Source organism: Mytilus edulis, chromosome 5 (assembly GCF_963676685.1).
Source record: "Mytilus edulis chromosome 5, xbMytEdul2.2, whole genome shotgun sequence".
Taxonomy (NCBI): domain Eukaryota; kingdom Metazoa; phylum Mollusca; class Bivalvia; order Mytilida; family Mytilidae; genus Mytilus; species Mytilus edulis.
This window is the reverse complement of record NC_092348.1, coordinates 23,429,157-23,449,157: the sequence shown is the minus strand read 5'-3', so window position 1 is coordinate 23,449,157 and position 20,001 is coordinate 23,429,157. Positions and strand designations below refer to the sequence as shown.

Genomic DNA, 20,001 nt, shown 5'->3' with positions numbered 1-20,001 from the left:
TCTCAGAAACTATTTATAAATAATGTATAATACTTCACACACTTGTTACATTTATTAATCTGAAGATCTGTATATTTTTCAGTGATGAATCTTTATTTTATTTTAGAGTTATTGAATTTTTATTGAGCTAATTTTAGTAAAAAAAAAATATAAAACATTGTGAGCATTTTTTTTGTCTGTCTCTTATATAAACTTCCTATTGAGCAGGAATAAGGAACGAGTCAGGATATACTTAGCATGACTTCTTGTGCAACAGACTATTATTCCAAAAACATTTTTCTTTTCACAAGATGACGGGTGTATCATGCGCTTGTGGCGCAGCTGTTTATTATATGATGTGGTTGTGTTTTAACAGGAGTGCTTATGTTGCGATACAATAATTGGTGATAATAACTTGTAAAAATTTCCTTTAAAACATTCACAGGGATTTGTGTTCATGTTAAATAAATCTCGTGACAAACTATCAATTACCGGTACATAAAAAATTATCTATAAAACAAAATGAGACATTATCAAGACTTTGCATGACTGAATAATTTACCATGTATGAAATTAATTCTTTTTAAGAAAATTAATGCTTTATATATATATATAAATGTATAACTAGAGGAAGAAATAAAATTCTGTCTATCTTTTTTTATCTCCTAATCTTCTTAAACTCATGTATATATAAAATAAAAATAAAACAAAGTAGGTATAATCTTATCATGACAACACATCCTTTAATGATAATTTATGTCTTTATAAGACAATGTAATCCTAATATTGACAAAGTATATCTATGTAAGATATAAGACAATGTAATCCAGATGTTGACAAATTATATCTATATAAGACAATGTATCAGATTAACCTTGCTTTACACCCACTCATTATCATTAAATCTTCTACTACGTCTTCCATATAACAATATAGCTATGTCCATTAACAAATAGGGTACTAAATAAATCTCTGCCTTTATAGGGCAGTAGTAATTCTTAGGTTTGCTTTAAGAAAAAAAAGTTTTAAAAGAATTTGTTTAATAGCTATGGTGCTAGTTTATTTCAAAACATTGTTTAAACGGTTGTTTAATCTTAATTTTGTCATAAAAGCACGAAAAATATCTTGTGACAATCACAAATTTCATATTATCATTATACAACACATTTTACACCTATCATTCATAAGGAAGTCCTTGACCTTTCTAAAAACAACCATAGACAAAATATGGATGTCTCTTCTATCTGGAACTAATCATCTTTGAAGTCAACATAATCTGCCACTACAACCCTATTAGCATTCCTATGTCTTGCATTCTGCAACATTTTTCACAGACAAGACATTCTTTTTTTTTTTATTCTAGACCAACATATTGTATATGCTACTATACTTACTGCTGTTAGTTCATTTAACATGTGAGAAGACTTTTCATCCTTTCTATGAGCTGCTAACAATGCCTGCTTGTTTTCTGCATTCTCTTCACTGCAGCTTTGGTAGGCCTCTTTGAGCTGTAAAATGACACCAAACATTAAATCAGCAAAGGACAAATAATACATATATAACTTTGTGATTATACAATAGGTTAGGTTTTGCCTGCCACAATACCAAATGATAAAATTTCTCAATAAGTTTTGTAAATTTTATCTTTTAAAACTGATCAATGGGTGAAAAATTTCAGAATTGCTGAAATAAGTTTGTTAGTATGTTAGCAAATTGTGAATGAATTCAAAGACTAAAAAATCAAATTCTACTAGTGACTGAGATTTCTGACTTCACATTCAAATATAAATACGAAACAACATTAAGTTAGTTCTTTTAGATTGTACCTCTCACTTTATCACCAATTGACAAATTGCAAATTGTCAAAAGTATTGAAAGGACCTAAGAGTTGCAAATTGTCAAAAGTATTGAAAGGACCTAAGAGTTAAAGTTCTGTAGCTAGGTCAGGGCCAGAAGTTGATCAAGGTTCAAAGTGCATAGGTATTCATATATTGGGACAAAAAGAGAGTGACCAAAGGCTGGTTATCCCTTAATAGATGTAACATTTCATGTATAATAATCGTAAAGACATTATACAAATTGCTTGTCTTTTACTGATAGCCATAGTACATATATGTGTTTTTTCTCATATTCTTATAGTTGGGTTGGTTTCTCAATGACATCTCCTTAACTTCCTCCTATTATTGGAGATAAATCTGTATCAAAGTATGTTCACAATCACTAATGACAACCCCCAATGTACCTTACAGTATATGTTGCTAATGAAATCAAGTCTTCTAAAGTATTCATTCACTAAAGCAGATTTTTTTTATGAAGCTGATTTGCACTTCAAACAAAATGCTACCTTCACCTTATCTTCATTAAATCTTGAGACAAATGAGCAGTACTACCCCAATTAGGATTGATTATACCAGCGTATCACAACATGTTTCAATGCTCCTTAACAAGCTCATTACAAAGATAAATATCTTATTTGTCTTATTCAGTGGTATAATTCTTCCAATATTAGCATGTAGAAATAAAGTAGTGATAGGGGTGTTAGGTTTTACCTCCTTTTAATAACGAGTGATGGATGACAAATAAATAGCTGTAAAATCACGAACACAATTTAGAAGATTTATCCATCTGAAGCAGACTTATTCAGCATACATGTTTAAATATTTCATCAATTTATGCCAATTATCTAACAAATAATGTCAAACATACGTCACACTAAATTACTATTTAAATAATAATTTATCTAATCATTGAACCATGAAAATGAGGTCAATGACAATGTCTGTAACCTAGACCAAAATTTTATAACCCTACAACATCTGTGTACTAAAAATAAGGATTATTCAGATATAAAAACTGTCATAACATTATCTGTTTACACTTTTGCAGCCACCAAATTTGCATACATGTCTCTAAATTGATCCATGTTACATTTGAACAAACAACAATCAAATTCTCATAACTTTTTTAAATGAAGAATATTTTCTTTCATTTTTCATTCTTTTAAAATAGATTTTTTTTCTGTCATTTTGATCATATTACCATGATTACTACAAATTTCATTCATTCAAATGTCAGATTGTTTGTTAATGGAAAAACCTCTATTATGCACGATGTAACCTTTATTTTTAATTTCAATTGAGTTTAAAATAAAATGAATTGCCCTCAGTGATTGAACATTGCCTAGATTATTGAAAATGTAGAACACAATTTCATATATGTTTTTTCCATGTAATTCAATTTCCAAATATTCATTACAACTTTTAATTGCAAATTTTATTTAAATGTCAAATTGGTTCAGCAAGTTCTTTCAATTTTCTGAATTGAAGGTGGTACATAACACTACAGGGAGATAACTCTGTAAAATTCAGCTAAACATTTTAATACCATTCTATTGTTCAGGAAATATTAAGCTTCCCAATGATCAAAATGTGTGATTATCAAACTGCTTTATATCCAATGACAATTTTCTGATGAAGTGTGTGGTTAAATTTTTTGAAAAGTTTATATTTTTTTGTCAAAGGTTCAAAGCAAATATTTTTTTCCAAATTTAATTAAAATTAAACAAGCCAAATTAATTTCAGTCGATGTGTTTGGTACCACCTTAAAACCAGTGCAGACCAGTTTACAATTTCAAATATATTTATAGGTTTAATCTTTTATATAGCTACTCATTTTCATTGAAAAGAACATCAGCATCCAAAACCTGATATTCCTAAGGGTTTCCAAATTCATTATCCAGTATTGATTCACTCCCTTTCAATTGCAGGAATTCATGACACTATTTGGAAAGCCAAAGGCAAGTTTGTATAACAGTTTCAGTCAATGCATTCTTTGAAGTGTGGAGCAACTGTATAAATAAGTTTGTTATATATATCTGGACTGATGGGTAAGGTATACTGGTATATACTGGCATTACAAGTATATTCAGGGCCATCACATATTAATGACTTGAACGTATTCAGTTTTATACAAAACCTAGAGGAATAGCTCACAAACCGTTTGCAGGTATAAATGTACTCATTATTTTTATTCCACTTATTGTTTTCACTTCTATTCTCATTGAATGTTTTGCAAAAAAGCAGAAAATGTCATTTCTAAGTCTTTGGTTTAAACAAAGCCTGGAACTGTACCAAAATCCTCCTGCTTTTTATTTTTTGCACCATACAAAGAAAACAACTTAGACATTACTTAACATAAACTTAACCAAGCAGGGTATAAAAGAAGATCAACTATGCAAAATGACATTTAACCTACCAAGTAAGTAAGCTTTAAGGTACTAGATGTCTTTTGCAACAATAGGCCAAAACTCTTGAAGTCCAATAGTGTCCTTAGTGTCGAATCAAAATGGAGGGTTACATATAGTCAAATACACACATTAAAACAATCCTACCAGTATTTAATTCAGAAAAGACTGCAACACAGCCAATTACCATAAGAATTTAAAAGTTTTCAATTGTTTTTTATTGTTCAATTGTCAGTGTTTTGCCTGTTTACTATGCATTTGGAAACTAAAGGATTTAACCATATCTGTAAGAATGATGACTCCAAAGATTAAAGCCGATTATATAAATTAAAAAATATGCTACAGACAAGATTATTACCTCATTAAATCGACTAGCTTTGGGGTTCATGGGGTTTGTGGGGTCCGTGTTGTTTATTCTTTAGTTTTCTATGTTGTGTCATGTGTACTATTGTTTGTCTGTTTGTCTTTTTCATTTTTAGCCATGGCGTTGTCAGTTTATTTTAGATTTCTGAGTTTGACTGTCCCTTTGGTATCTTTCGTCACTCTTTTTCAATCTGTAATGCCATACAGAACTCATACATGTATCTACAGACAATATTATTACCTCATTAAATCTACTAGCTTCAATCTGTAATGCCATACGGAACTCATCCTCCAGCTCACTGTACTGTTTAGTAATCTGATCAATCCTGTAACAAGATTAATTAGAAACATCATAGATTGTCACTGTGACACTGATCTTATATAGGACTTTGGACTTTACAGAAGACTTAATAATAATCATTAAAACATGTTATACAAATGTTATGTCATATAATGATGAATTCTTATGTCATTTTTATGTAATAATCAACTATCACAAATATCTATTTTACTGGCTCCAATACATGCTATGCCGCCAATAAAACTGCATTTGTGACCTTGTAATACCAACTGACAGTAGGAACTCTTTATATACAGTTCAGTTATTCCTACAAAACAAAGGAAGTATTTTTGAAAACACAAAGGACACGTAATAAGCATTTCCAATATTTACTTGTTTTCTTAAAGACTCCACTGAAAATCTTAAAAACAATATAAAACATTTCCTGTGTATTCAATAAAGTCACTCAAGCTTTAACCTTTTCTTAGTAATAGATAGGTATTCTTTGTGAGATGCATACCGATATCAATACACCTGTATTTGCTACAGTATTTGTCCACTATTACTAGTCATCACATTTTCATATCATATCAGTCAATGTCTGAAGCCACAAGGCAAAAAGTCACAATGCTCTATTCATGAAGTCAATGATTCAAGTAATGTATATTCTTTTGAATCACAAACACAATAGGCAAAGCTCCGTTAAATCATAAACCTGACAGTCAAATGATTTTGATGAGTAATATAGCTGTTATGGCCAACATTGTAAATCAAACTTGCATATCAGTATACACAAAAAAACACCAATACAGGGTCTTGACCTGTGTGGCTGAGTGCAATTATTTGAGGTAACATATAAAAAAGAAGATGTGGTATGATTGCCAATAAGACAACATTCCCACAAGAGACCAAATGACACAGGAATTAACAGCTATAGGTCACCGTACAGCCTTCAACAATGAGCAAATCCCATACAGCATAGTCGGCTATAAATAGCCCCAAAATCACCACTGTAAAGCAATTCAAACCAGAATTTATACTGGAGCAAAACTGAAAATTCCCTTTCATTAAAGTTTATGAAACTTCAAAAATTTTCCTTGTAAAATGAGTATTGAAAACTATTCAAACTATTGGTGAACAGGAAGTCAGCTACATTGTGGATTTAAAAATTATTTCTCACTAAAACTCAACATTATCCAGCTGCAGACCAACAGACTATTTTCATATTACCAACTTTTGACAGATTACCTACTCTGTGGTATTAGAGCAACCACAAGAATTAAAATCAAACATATAGTTGGGGATATTTTGGAGGACAGTATACTGTTTTCTGGTGATTTTGTTATGTATAGAGACTTTTGCAAAGCAGGTAAAAAGTATACTATAGTAATCCAATAATTCTGTTCTTTGTATGAGGCACCAATGAGTAAATTGTACCAATTATGTTTCCTATGTTTGTATGAAATTTTATCTAGTAAAATAAACTACATTACAAATTCAGTCATTTCCTTGACATGACTTCTGTTTCATATTTACTCAAATATTAGCTGCTAATGACTTCATCAAAATCATCAATTAAGACTGATAAGACATCATTCAAAGTTCAAGACCACAGCAATGGGGAATAATTGTCATCTTAGAGTCATCTATTTTATTAATGTGTTTATTGTTTATGTCACTTTCCCCCATTAATACTGTTTATCAGTTGTCAATTTCTAATGAATGAACTGGACTTTTCACCCCTTCATTTTGTAGCATTTTGAAGTTGTCTATTTATCAATTATTTATAATACTAAAATAACTTTTTCTCTCAAAGGGAAAATAAAACGGGCATTAGTTTTTCCTTGGGGAGGAATGTAGAGAGATAGTAATATCTTACGTGTAGTAAACACGACAATAAATGATCTTGAGGGAGTCAATAACAATCCTTTATATTTCTACAAATTCAATAAGGACTTGGAAAAAAACTATAATTGCAAGTCACATAAAAGACATATAAATTAACCACCTTTTCTTATAATACAATTCTCATATGACATAGACCTATGGTATATTTCTTCTAGCTATTCTTGATTAAAAATAGGGGTAGTAAATATAAAAGACGATTTCAATAACATGTATACATTATACTGACAAAGAAAGATTGAAGAATAAGCGTGGTGCAGTAAATGCCCGCCACTAATTTGTTACTGAGGAATACAGCTGTCTGTACAATAGATGGACTTATTATTTTTCAGCTTTTTTTTTTTAAAATGTTCCACTTTTTAAGGTGACCAATTACTGTTAAGAAAGATCCAAATAAATTTGTACATCCACATAGACCAAGCAAGGTCAAAGTCCCATCTCTCTTGAAATTAAAATAAATCAAACAGTGCTATAAAAAGGTCAACTAAATTCATAATGAAAAACACAGCAAAAAGTATATAAGATGTGTTACCAATGTGTCATTATGGTACAAAGTCCCATAACTCCAACAAAACAGGAAAAAGTCTATAAGTTGTACATGTGTTTTACCAAGTTATCATTTATATCATTTATATGGTGCAAAAGATTTAAAATGGTCAAAGTCCAATAACTCCCACAGAGCTAATATGGTCAAAGTTCCATAACTCCCAAGGAGCTAAAATGATTGAAGTCGCATAACTCCAACAGAATGGATAGAATTGATATGGCAAAGTGCACAAGATAACCAATTTTTCCCAATGTTGGAAGCCAAATTCCCAAACAATCTCAAAATTCATGACAGCGATGTTTATTTTGTTCAACTGCTAGCTTTATGCCAAAATCGCCAACAAGTGATGTGTAAGTTTTTGTAACTGTGATTTTACTTACAGTTTCTATCAATTTCACAATACAGATCTGAATTTGGATTGTGATTATTAGATATCGCATATTTTTTGTGGTATTAGTACTGAAATAATTTAAAATTGGACATTAACACCAAGAAGTAATTGTAACAGTTACCTTTATCAGTCTTTACTTCAATAATTCATAAGAAATTAACTTTGATTAACTGCTTGCTGTTTTTCTCTTGTATGGTTATAATTTGACCCCAAAACCATATAACTATAGTTATCCTTGATGATCAGAAAACCAATTTTATATGATATATAGTTTTAGTTTTTAAAAGTGTAATTTCCTAGATTATCCATTTGTCAAACGTTAACATCAGGTTCTTTAATTTGAGTTTCCAGCAATTTGATTCCTTATTGATAATACAAGTACATTTATTTGTACAATCAAAATGAAATCTTTGACTTTCTCAGATTCTATTTTTCTTTAGATTTTCTGAATTGGAAAGGAATTAACAATATTGAAAAAATAAAAATTCAACATTGTAATCCATACTTTTTAATCTGTTATTATCAGCATTCAATATAAAAATCTCCCTACATTTCGGTTTAATTCTGAATTTTTATTTTCTTTTTTACAACATGGTTTAGTTAGTTGTCTGTTGAGCTATAAATTTGGTTCTGTAGTTTTAAATAAGATAAGCCATATTCACTGGAGAAAAGTTTAAAAAAAATGTACTCAATATTTAAAATGAAGTTTACTGATGAAAACTGATCATAGGTTTTATGCTGGTTTTTTTTGTTTTAATCTGACCTAAAATTATGTCACATGTTTCAAACAGTTTGTTCTTTATGCTGTTTTCTGTTTTAATCTGAACTAAAATTATGCCACATGTTTCAAACAGTTTGTACTTTATGCTGTTTAATTGTGCTTTTTTTTTGTTCTAATCTGACCTCAAATTATGCCACATGTTCCAAACAGTTTGTGCTTTAATTATGCTTATTTTGTTCTAAACTGACCTTAAATTATGCCACATGTTTCGAACAGTTTGTGCTTTATGTTGTTTTTTTGTTTTATTCTGACCTAAAATTAAGCCACATGTTTCAAACAGTTTGTGCTTTATGCTGTTTTTGTTTTGTTTTAATCTGACATAAAATTAAGCCACATGTTTCAAACAGTTTGTGCTTTATGCTGTTTTCTGTTTTAATCGGACCTAAACTTAAGCCACATGTTTCAAACAGTTTGTGCTTTATGCTGATTTTGTTTTGTTTTAATCTTACCTAAAATTAAGCCACATGTTTCAAACAGTTTGTGCTTTATGCTAATTTTGTTTTGTTTTAATCTGACATAAAATAAAGCCACATGTTTCAAACAGTTTGTGCTTTATGCTGTTTTCTGTTTTAATTGGACCTAAACTTAAGCCACATGTTTCAAACAGTTTGTGCTTTATGCTGTTTTTGTTTTGTTTTAATCTGACATAAAATTAAGCCACATGTTTTGAACAGTTTGTGCTTTATGTTGTTTTTTGTTTTAATCTGACCTAAAATTATGCCACATGTTTCAAACAGTTTGTGCTTTATGCTGTTTTTGTTTTGTTTTAATCTGACATAAAATTAAGCCACATGTTTCAAACAGTTTGTGCTTTATGCTGTTTTCTGTTTTAATCTAACCTAAAATTATGCCTCATGTTTCAAACAGTTTGTGCTTTATGCTGTTTTAGTTTTAGTCTGACCTAAACTTATGCCACCATTTTTCAACAGTTTATGGAGGAGTTGAAGGATGATTCTGTTTCCCGTAATAAATCTAATCAAACCTTTAGTGTTCACTAATCCCACAATGCAGTTCAGTATTTTTCTTTATTCAATTATAAATATCATGTGTCATTTGGAAATCTTAGTGTCGTCTGCATAGGTAGAAAACACATAAATAATCTTCCCACAGGAAAAATACAAGGAGCAGAGAAAATAAGTTGTTGGACATAATTTTCCAATAAAACCACAAATTACTACATTTCAAAGCTGTATACGGCTTTTGCAATATTTTGTAAGTACGTATTAACTATAAATTAAATCGTCTTTCTGATTCACCAGTCTATAGGCCCGGAACAATTCCATTTGTCTTTTTTTGTGACTCGACACTAGACAAAGAAATAGAGTTACACAAGACGATTCAATGAATATATTAAGTGATGAAAATATAAATTATTCCACTTTTATAAGTCTTATATGTACTTTTATTATAAAATTACTTCTTTCATCAATTTTCATTAGAGAACTTGTTTTCAATAAAAAATAACTGTATTTCTCTTTTTACTATTGGAATGAAAAATAACATTAAATCAAATCAGTTATTTTTTGGGATGAAAATAATTGCAAATCTTTTTGTATATGTATGAAGTTATCAAATTAACAAGAGATAGATTGGTTTTGTTTTCAACATGACTTTTATGAACTATATCATGATTGACAGTTGAAGTGCCTGGAGAGAACCACAGAACAAACTGAGGACACAGAGATATGTCTCCCATTTTGTAATTTTGATAGTAAATGCATAATGCAAATGCTGAAATTAAAAAGGCAATATTTTAAACATACTATAATTTTTAAACTATATTAAAGTTTCAAAGTCAATGAACCATGATGAGGTAGTGGGGCCTTTAACCTTATGGATCTGAGAAGCGCAAATGCATAATACATCTGGATACCAAATATCATTGACTTAACATGAGTAACTCATCTTAAACTGATCTTATTATAAACTTTAAACATTTTATACTTAGTAACACATTCAGTCAAAAGACCATGACTCAGAGGAGCCATAAAAATATAAAATGTTTTACTCTAGAATAGAGTGACATCTGAATAACTAGTTAGGATATTATGTGTTTATTGTATTTTTCCTCTTAAACAGTGATATTTGAATAAGTATACACGATATGTCTTTGACCCTATTATTTACTTCAAGACTATTGGTATTAAGCTAATACTTCCACTTACTGAAAAAGGTTTGAAGCATTGAAAAATCACAAAAACTATTTAACAATCCCTCCCTTTCTCCTCAAAGCAGGACAGAAATGGCAAATATCTATTTCCTATGTAATATTTGTAGATAAACAACAGTCTTACCCTACCATGTCATAAAAGATTGTATAATTTCTAATACTTTGCAAACTTATTTGTTAAGAAGTTTGTAAGATATCGCTGTTGTATATGGTTAAGTTTGTTGTTTTGTACAGTATTTTACAAAAACTATCAGTGTATATCATGATATGATAGACTCAATTCTAGTATTCCTTCCATTCATTACTATGATATCATCAAACTATCAAATTGTGTCCAGAGAAAAAAACAACTATAGGGGTAATTTGTAAACCATCTCTATAAGGTTATGACATGCATATAATGCTTTAAGTCACTTTGAAAGACATTTACACATCGAATTTACATCATTTAATTCTTTAAGTCATTCTGAAAGACATTTACCCATCCAATTAAACCTATTTTGACAACTCTGTTTACAGTATCGGTTTATTCATCAATGAGCTTCTTCACAATATCATGGTGAGAACTTTGACAAATCGATTCTATATAATGACAGAAAATTTTAAGTCCGTCTTATTTCCTGACAAATTGTATATAATTGACAGAAATGGTTACTGACGATAGTGCCACTAGGGATGTTCTAAAAAAACAAACTGACTATATCCTTTATTAAGATCTACAGCAGAAAATTCGGGCATGACAAAAACAAAACAAATTACATATTCTATAAGATTTTATGAAACATTCTGTTTTTATTCAATAAACAATTCTTTACATTGTTATCAATTTAAACATATCCATAGGATATTTTTTGTTTATAGATGTCCCTAATAAAACTGCCATATCTAAAAAAAGTTTTCAAAACAAATTAAATTACTTGTTTTTTACTTTCACATGAGTTCAGACTACTCGCATTAGTCCTTGTTAAATATATATATATATTTGGTATTTTAAAAAAAAAGCAGAATTTATCTTTGTTTCAATTAATGTTGCATGTTGCATGAATAACAAGAATGTGTCCCAAGCACACGGATGCCCCATCCGCACTATCATTTTCTATGTTCAGTGAACCATGAAAGTGGGATAAAATCTCTAATTTGGCATTAAAATTAGAAAGATCATATCATAGGGAACATGTTTACTAAGTTTCAAGTTGATCAGACTTCAAATTCATCAAAAACTACCTCGACCAAAAACTTTAACCAAAACTTTAACCTGAAACGGGACAGATGGACGAAGGGACGAACAAACAGACGGAGGCACAGACCAGAAAACATAATGTACATAAATGAGGCATTATAAATGGGGCATAAAAATATCCTGTTCAGTACTACAGTAAAAATTTCACAAGCCATTGCATAGCATAAAAGAAAATAACCATCACTGGAAGTAAACCAAAACTCTTTGCATCCTTTTTTTCTCTGTTTAATTAGGAGCTTTAGTAAACAGGTCACCTCCAGTTTTCAAAACATTTTATCATAACACCAAGCTACAAATACCTCGTAATTTGAAACACTCAAAATACATCTTTAGGACTCACAAAGTTTTTTCTGCAATGAAATGCTGGGTTAAATTCCGACTTCTGTCAAATTCAAGGACACATTTTTTAAAATCTTTAAAACATGAAACCAGATGTGACATAATGTGTTTGGTGGTATTAAACCTATATCAGTATCAATCAACTGAACATTTGGCTTGCCTTTTCTCTGTTTCCTTTTACACATAAATGCCAGTAACACACATTTATATGAACTTTCAGTGAAAGAGATCACAACTTGAGAATACTGCTGTTTATAAAATGTAAATTTCTTTGAATTTGAATACTATACCATAATTGAATCTCCTCTTTGTACATAATGTCAATATTTATGTACTATATTTGGAATGTGTTTGAAAAATGAAGCCTTGACACAGCTATTAAAAAATCCCTGAACACTCGTTTACAATCATATTTTTTTTTTTTTTTTAAATCTACTCATTAAGTTATCATGTCCAATATTTCTAAACATATATAAACTATTTGAAGTACGTGATCTTGTCATAAATAGTAAGATATAATCCAATGTTAAATAGCAAGAAACTGGTGGTTGCTTTCACGATATTGATAATTGTAACCAGGTGCTCCGCAGGGCGCAGCTTTATACGACCACAGAGGTCGAACCCTGAACAGTTGGGGCAAGTATGGACAAAACATTTTAGCGTGATACAGCTCTGAATTTGGATTGTGATAAAATTTTTGACATTACATGGGTTTTTTTTACACAAAACAAATGTCAAGATTTTACAAATTTTACAATTAAAGATTTCTTCTTCAAACTTTTTAAATCTAAAATTAAATAGTTGACACAGCATAGGTTTCTGACACAGAATGAATGTGGTCTAGTAATGAACTTAAAAGTTTGTTTTTGCCTTTTAGCAATTCACTATGCTGTTGAATATTAATCCTCTCAAAAAAATGTTTGAAGAAATTTTCTTTTTATTTATGAAATCTGAAATGAGAAAAATTTAACCCCCCCCCCTTTTTTCACATCCCCGTTTCCCTTTTTCCAAAACTGATATCAATTCAAATTTCTAATGGAGTTTGCAACAATAACTACTCTTTTAAATACATCATAAAATATTAAAATGTAAAATAAAGTGCTTGTTATCACTGAATGGTAAAGATTGGTTGGTAGTAAAAGTGAATATACATTGTTTATTGTATAAAACAATAAAAAAAACTTCATCAGCAACATTTTATATTGGCAAATTTCCAATGAAGTTATTTACATAAAGTTATTGGCAAATAAAAATAGAAAATGACATCATAGTCATGTCTGGCAAATGTCCAACATACATTATCTAAAAACATTTTAGATAAGATAAGGAAATAAGATGTAAAAAAACTGCTTGTTATCACTGAATGGTAAAGATTATTTTAATTTATCAGTTGGTAGTAAAAAGTGAATATACATTGTATATTGTATATAACAAAGATTTAAGTTGATTCTGGACAAAGAAAGATAACTCCAATTAAAAAAAAAATCTTGCTAATGCACAATATTTTGCAATTAGATATTTCTTGCTTACTATTCTGGACAAAGAAAGATAACTCTAATTAAAAAAAAATTTGCTATTTCACAATATTGTGCAATTAGATATTTCTTGCCATTGCGCAATACTGTGCAATTGAAAAGACTTGCTATTGCACAATACTTAATATAATAATTTTAGATCCTGATTTGGACCAACTTGAAAACTGGGCCCATAATAAAAAATCTAAGTACATTTTTGGATTCAGCATATCAAAGAACCCCAAGATTTCAATTTTTGTTAAAATCAGACTAAGTTTAATTTTGGACCCTTTGGACTTTAGTGTAGACCAATTTGAAAACAGGACCAAAAATGAAGAATCTACATACACAGTTAGATTTGGTATATCAAAGAACCCCATTTATTCAATTTTTGATGAAATCAAACAAAGTTTAATTTTGGACCCCGATTTGGACCAACTTGAAAACTGGGCCAATAATCAAGAATCTAAGTACATTTTTAGATTCAGAATATCAAAGAACCTAACTGATTCATTTTTTGTCAAAATCAAACTAAGTTTAATTTTGGACCCTTTGGACCTTAATGTAGACCAATTTGAAAACTGGACCAAAAGTTAAGAATCTACATACACAGTCATGACAGTTAGATTCGGCATATCAAAGAACCCCAATTATTCAATTTTGATGAAATCAAACAAAGTTTAATTTTGGACCCTTTGGGCCCCTTATTCTGTTGGGACCAAAACTCCCAAAATCAATACCAACCTTCCTTTTATGGTCATAAACCTTGTGTTTAAATTTCATAGATTTCTATTTACTTATACTAACGTTATGGTGCGAAAACCAAGAAAAATGCTTATTTGGGTCCCTTTTTGGCCCCTAATTCCTAAACTGTTGGGACCTAAACTCCCAAAATCAATACCAACCTTCCTTTTGTAGTCATTAACATTGTGTTTAAATTTCATTGATTTCTATTTACTTAAACTAAAGTTATTGTGCGAAAACCAAGAATAATGCTTATTTGGGCCCTTTTTTGGCCCCTAATTCCTAAACTGTTGAAACCAAAACTCCCAAAATCAATCCCAACCGTTCTTTTGTGGTCATAAACCTTGTGTCAAAATTTCATAGATTTCTATTAACTTAAACTAAAGTTATAGTGCGAAAACCAAGAAAATGCTTATTTGGGCCCTTTTTGGCCCCTAATTCCTAAAATGTTGGGACCAAAACTCCCAAAATCAATCCCAACCTTCCTTTTGTGGTCATAAACCTTGTGTAAAAATTTCATAGATTTCTATTCACTTTTACTAAAGTTAGAGTGCGAAAACTAAAAGTATTCGGACGCAGGACGACGACGACGACGACGCAGACGCCAACGTGATAGCAATATACGACGAAAAATTTTTCAAATTTTGCGGTCGTATAAAAATGATCAATGTAATCCTGTACAATATTTATCAAACATTGTACATAGACTTCACTTATAAGAGAACCTCATAGAAAAGACAATAATGCTTTTTGACTGTTATTAGAACAATGTAAAACCAGGTGCTCCGCAGGGCGCAGCTTTATACGACCGCAGAGGTCGAACCCTGAACAGTTGGGGCAAGTATGGACAAAACATTCAAGCGTGATACAGCTCTGAATTTGGATTGTGATCAAATTTTTGACATTACATGGGTTTTTTTTACACAAAACAAATGTCAAGATTTTACAAATCAATTAAAGATTTCTTCTTCAAACTTTTTAAATCTAAAATTAAATAGTTGACACAGCATAGGTTTCTGACACAGAATGAATGTGGTCTAATGAACTTAAAAGTTTTTTTTTGCCTTTGAGCAATTCACTATGCTGTTGAATATTAATCCTCTCAAAAAAATGTTTGAAGAAATTTTCTTTTTATTTATGAAATCTGAAATGAGAAAAATTTAACCCCCCCCCCTTTTTTTTTTCACATCCCCGTTTCCTTTCTCCAAAACTGATATCAATTCAAATTTCTAATGGAGTTCGCAACAATAACTACTCTTTTAAATACATCATAAAATATTAAAATGTAAAATAAAGTGCTTGTTATCACTGAATGGTAAAGATTGGTTGGTAGTAAAAGTGAATATACATTGTTTATTGTATAAAACAATAAAAAAAACTTCATCAGCAACATTTTATATTGGCAAATTTCCAATGAAGTTATTTACATAAAGTTATTGGCAAATAAAAATAGAAAATGACATCATAGTCATGTCTGGCAAATTTCCAACATATATTATCAACTACTATTCTATACAAAGAAAGATAACTCCAATTGAAAATTAAGTACATTTTTAGATTCAGCATATCAAAGAACCTAACTGATTCATTTTTTGTCAAAATCAAACTAAGTTTAATTTTGGACCCTTTGGACCTTAATGTAGACCAATTTGAAAACGGGACCAAAAGTTAAGAATCTACATACACAGTCATGACAGTTAGATTCGGCATATCAAACAACCCCAATTATTCAATTTTGATGAAATCAAACAAAGTTTAATTTTGGACCCTTTGGGCCCCTTATTCTGTTGGGACCAAAACTCCCAAAATCAATACCAACCTTCCTTTTATGGTCATAAACCTTGTGTTTAAATTTCATAGATTTCTATTTACTTATACTAACGTTATGGTGCGAAAACCAAGAAAAATGCTTATTTGGGTCCCTTTTTGGCCCCTAATTCCTAAACTGTTGGGACCTAAACTCCCAAAATCAATACCAACCTTCCTTTTGTAGTCATTAACATTGTGTTTAAATTTCATTGATTTTTATTTACTTAAACTAAAGTTATTGTGCGAAAACCAAGAATAATGCTTATTTGGGCCCTTTTTTGGCCCCTAATTCCTAAACTGTTGAAACCTAAACTCCCAAAATCAATCCCAACCGTTCTTTTGTGGTCATAAACCTTGTGTCAAAATTTCATAGATTTCTATTAACTTAAACTAAAGTTATAGTGCGAAAACCAAGAAAATGCTTATTTGGGCCCTTTTTGGCCCCTAATTCCTAAAATGTTGGGACCAAAACTCCCAAAATCAATACCAACCTTCCTTTTGTGGTCATAAACCTTGTGTTAAAATTTCATAGATTTCCATTCACTTTTACTAAAGTTAGAGTGCGAAAACTAAAAGTATTCGGACGCCGGACGACGACGACGACGACGACGACGACGCCGACGCCAACGTGATAGCAATATACGACGAAAAATTTTTCAAATTTTGCGGTCGTATAAAAATTATATGTGCTTGTTAATCTTAGAAAGATGATAGATGTTTGCTCAATGTTCAATATTCAGTGGCAAATATTTCATACATATCTCAGATTGTATAATTCTTTTTATTTTACATTCTGAACTTGTAGTCAGTAGGTTCTGAAATACTTTCACACTTAATTATAGTGATAGTGCGAGTTAGGCATCTGTGTACTAAGGACACATTCTTATTCAAAATCTTTAATTTACAACAAAACAGTATGTATAAAGTAATTTCCATCTACACTATGGTGGTTTCAAGCTGACCAATCATTACCTTTCAGGATTTCAGTGACAGAATGGTTTTACAGATCAAGAGATAAAATCTCTCAATTTTTTTGTATTTAACTAATAAATGGACAAATATTTGTTTTTTGCAGTTACCATGAAGGTCACAGATTTAAAAAATTGAGAATATCTGTCAAACCTTAGAGGAATCCACGGAACATAGATTGAAGCTTATTCTTACAAGAGATAGCATAACATGCAATATTCAGATTTTTTTTCTTTTTCATTTTTCTGTACTTTATAAGGTCTTTCAACTTTTCTGTGGAAAGACCTATTGTTTTTCTTCTTCTTCTTTTGATTATTATTATTATTTTTTTCTTCTTCCGCCACTTTTTTCTGTCGGTGCTAAGCAGCTTTTTTGTTTCACAAGATGCGCTTTGATTTTTTGCGTATGATATCGAACAGTTATTACCATTTTGAAACTGACCCTGTTAAGCAGAACATATGTTATTGTAAGAGTTATCTCCCAAAACACGTTTTTTCTTGTTTACAAATCTCCTTCGCAACCGTTAAAGATTACGACAAAATTATTTCACCAATTTGCTCGTTATATCTTCAGGATCTTGATAATAATTTTGACCGAAGCGGTCCAGAGACTATATATTGGAGTTATTTCCCCTTTTGAAATTTTAAGAAGAAAAATTTAGTTCTTAGGGTTTTTTGATTTGAGATCCTTGGTAAAAAAAAAGAAAGGTCAAGGTCAAAGGTCAAGATCATTTCTAAATTTGGATTTTAGCTTATTTTCACCACTTTTCAAACACAATTTAAGATATCCACAACATAATTTTTACTTAATTGTTAGTTGCAACATGTCGTAACACATACATATTGGTTTAAAGGGTGCTCTTACATTAAATAAGAGTTTTCTCCCCTCTTTATTTAAAAATATGCATATTATGGTATAACTCATGAACAAAATATAATTAAGATCTAGGGTCTTTTGATTTGAGGTCCTTGGTTAATGACATTGAAATTGAGCTCAAGGTCATAGGTTAAATTGACGTTCTAGATTTTGACCTTTGCTTTTACCTCATATGTATACATGATAAAGCCATGGGACTTTTTACATTTAGTTGAAAGCCATATGACCTTGAAAAAGGAACAGGAAGTGACCCTGTGTAAACCGGATGTAACTATGTTTTTGTACTTTTTGAATGTAAAAGTATACAGAACCATATATTTTTGGAATCAGTGTCAATTAAACAGTTAAATAATACCGGAAGTAACACATTATCTCCCTTATTTAAAAAATATTGTTAAGAAACCAGGATTTTTTTTAATCAGCGTACTAGTAGTTATCATTTGACCCTGTTAATGACATTTTATACTGAATTTTTACTATTTTTTTAATACTTGTTTTTCTTTTGTGGAAAGACCTTCAATTGTTCTCTGAACTATTGGTTTTTAATTGATAAATGATATTGTTTTGGCCAATCAACATTACTCTTTTGCGCTAACAGCACACTCATAGTACAAATGCTTTCATCACCCTAACTATGCATGGAATATTTCTTGCTGAACATATGCAAAAAATCTATTTCATCAGGCTAAAATTAATGGTAAAAGATTTAATTTCCTTCAATGGCGAGAGTCTTATGTTGTTATATATTGCACAGGAAATCAGAAGACATTATTTTCTATAGAAAGATATTCCTCACATCATTGGTAGACAGAAGACAGACGGATAACTTATAAACGGAAAGAACTCATACAACAGAACTCCTACATAAATATTATTTACTCACTTTTCTTGTTGATTTTTCATTTCACGAATAAAATCTTTGTTGGACTTTTTGACCTCTATATCTATATGCTCTTTCAATTCTTGACTGTCAGGAGAAAAATGTTTCTTCAGTTCTTCTCTGAAATGTACAGATAAGCATATATATTTAAAAAGAGGGTGTGATAAAATATCATTTCTTCCATGGGAACATTGTAGTTCTTATCACTTCACAAAATTGAGAATGGAAATGGGGAATGTGTCAAAGAGACAACAACCCGATCATAGAGCAGACAACAGCTTATTTGTAAAGTGACAAAATTTATAAAATTTTCTCAAGTTCCAAAGTCATTAGACCATGACTGTAGGGGAAGGGCTGACCAATCTCTATGGAAGTAATATATATGTGCATAATTTGGTAATGCTAATACAACTGCATACAAAATATCACTGACAAACCAATAGTGGTTCGCTTGAAACAGACCTAATTAAAAAGTTTAACAAATTGTCTTGTTTATTTGCTATAGTAAGTATAGAAGGAAACTGTTTAAATTGTTTGTTCAATCATAGTATGGTATTTCCTAGGATTTGAATGGCTCGTGAAGGCATATGTTTCATGATCAGAAATTTAAGAAACAAGATTTTCCACTAAAAGAAGAAATTAATATGTGCAATGAATAAAAACTTGTATGGGACCCATTTACATTTCACTTAATATTCAGAAAGTAGAAAAGTTGTAAAACTCTTGCATCAAATCAACAAAGAACAGAATCTAAGATTAATTCACGATTATTTAATAAGATTTCAGATCCATTACTGGAACTTGATCCTGCTGACTCAGAAATTATTTTCTTTTAGATAATATTTCAAAATTCAAATTATTCTCCGTGAAATTAAATGCTAAATAACCGAACAACTTTTGATACTTAATCATATTAGTTGTCATTATTCAGTGAAAAGTTGAGAAATCACGTAAATGTCAGGTGTAATAAG

At 30.3% G+C, this 20,001-nt stretch overlaps 1 protein-coding gene across 3 annotated transcripts in view; it reads right to left on the bottom strand.

The window, feature by feature from the left end:
- Nucleotides 1-20,001, bottom strand: part of LOC139523211 (leucine-rich repeat and coiled-coil domain-containing protein 1-like) — a 104,420-nt gene that overhangs the window by 10,406 nt on the left and 74,013 nt on the right. For all 3 annotated transcript variants that reach the window (XM_071317039.1, XM_071317038.1, XM_071317040.1), the window contains exons 15-17: nucleotides 19,034-19,150; nucleotides 4,827-4,911; nucleotides 1,374-1,487 (exon numbers count right to left, since the gene is read on the bottom strand). In XM_071317039.1, coding sequence (XP_071173140.1) covers nucleotides 1,374-1,487; nucleotides 4,827-4,911; nucleotides 19,034-19,150 — 316 coding nt within the window. The remainder of the gene's footprint in view (nucleotides 1-1,373; nucleotides 1,488-4,826; nucleotides 4,912-19,033; nucleotides 19,151-20,001) is intronic.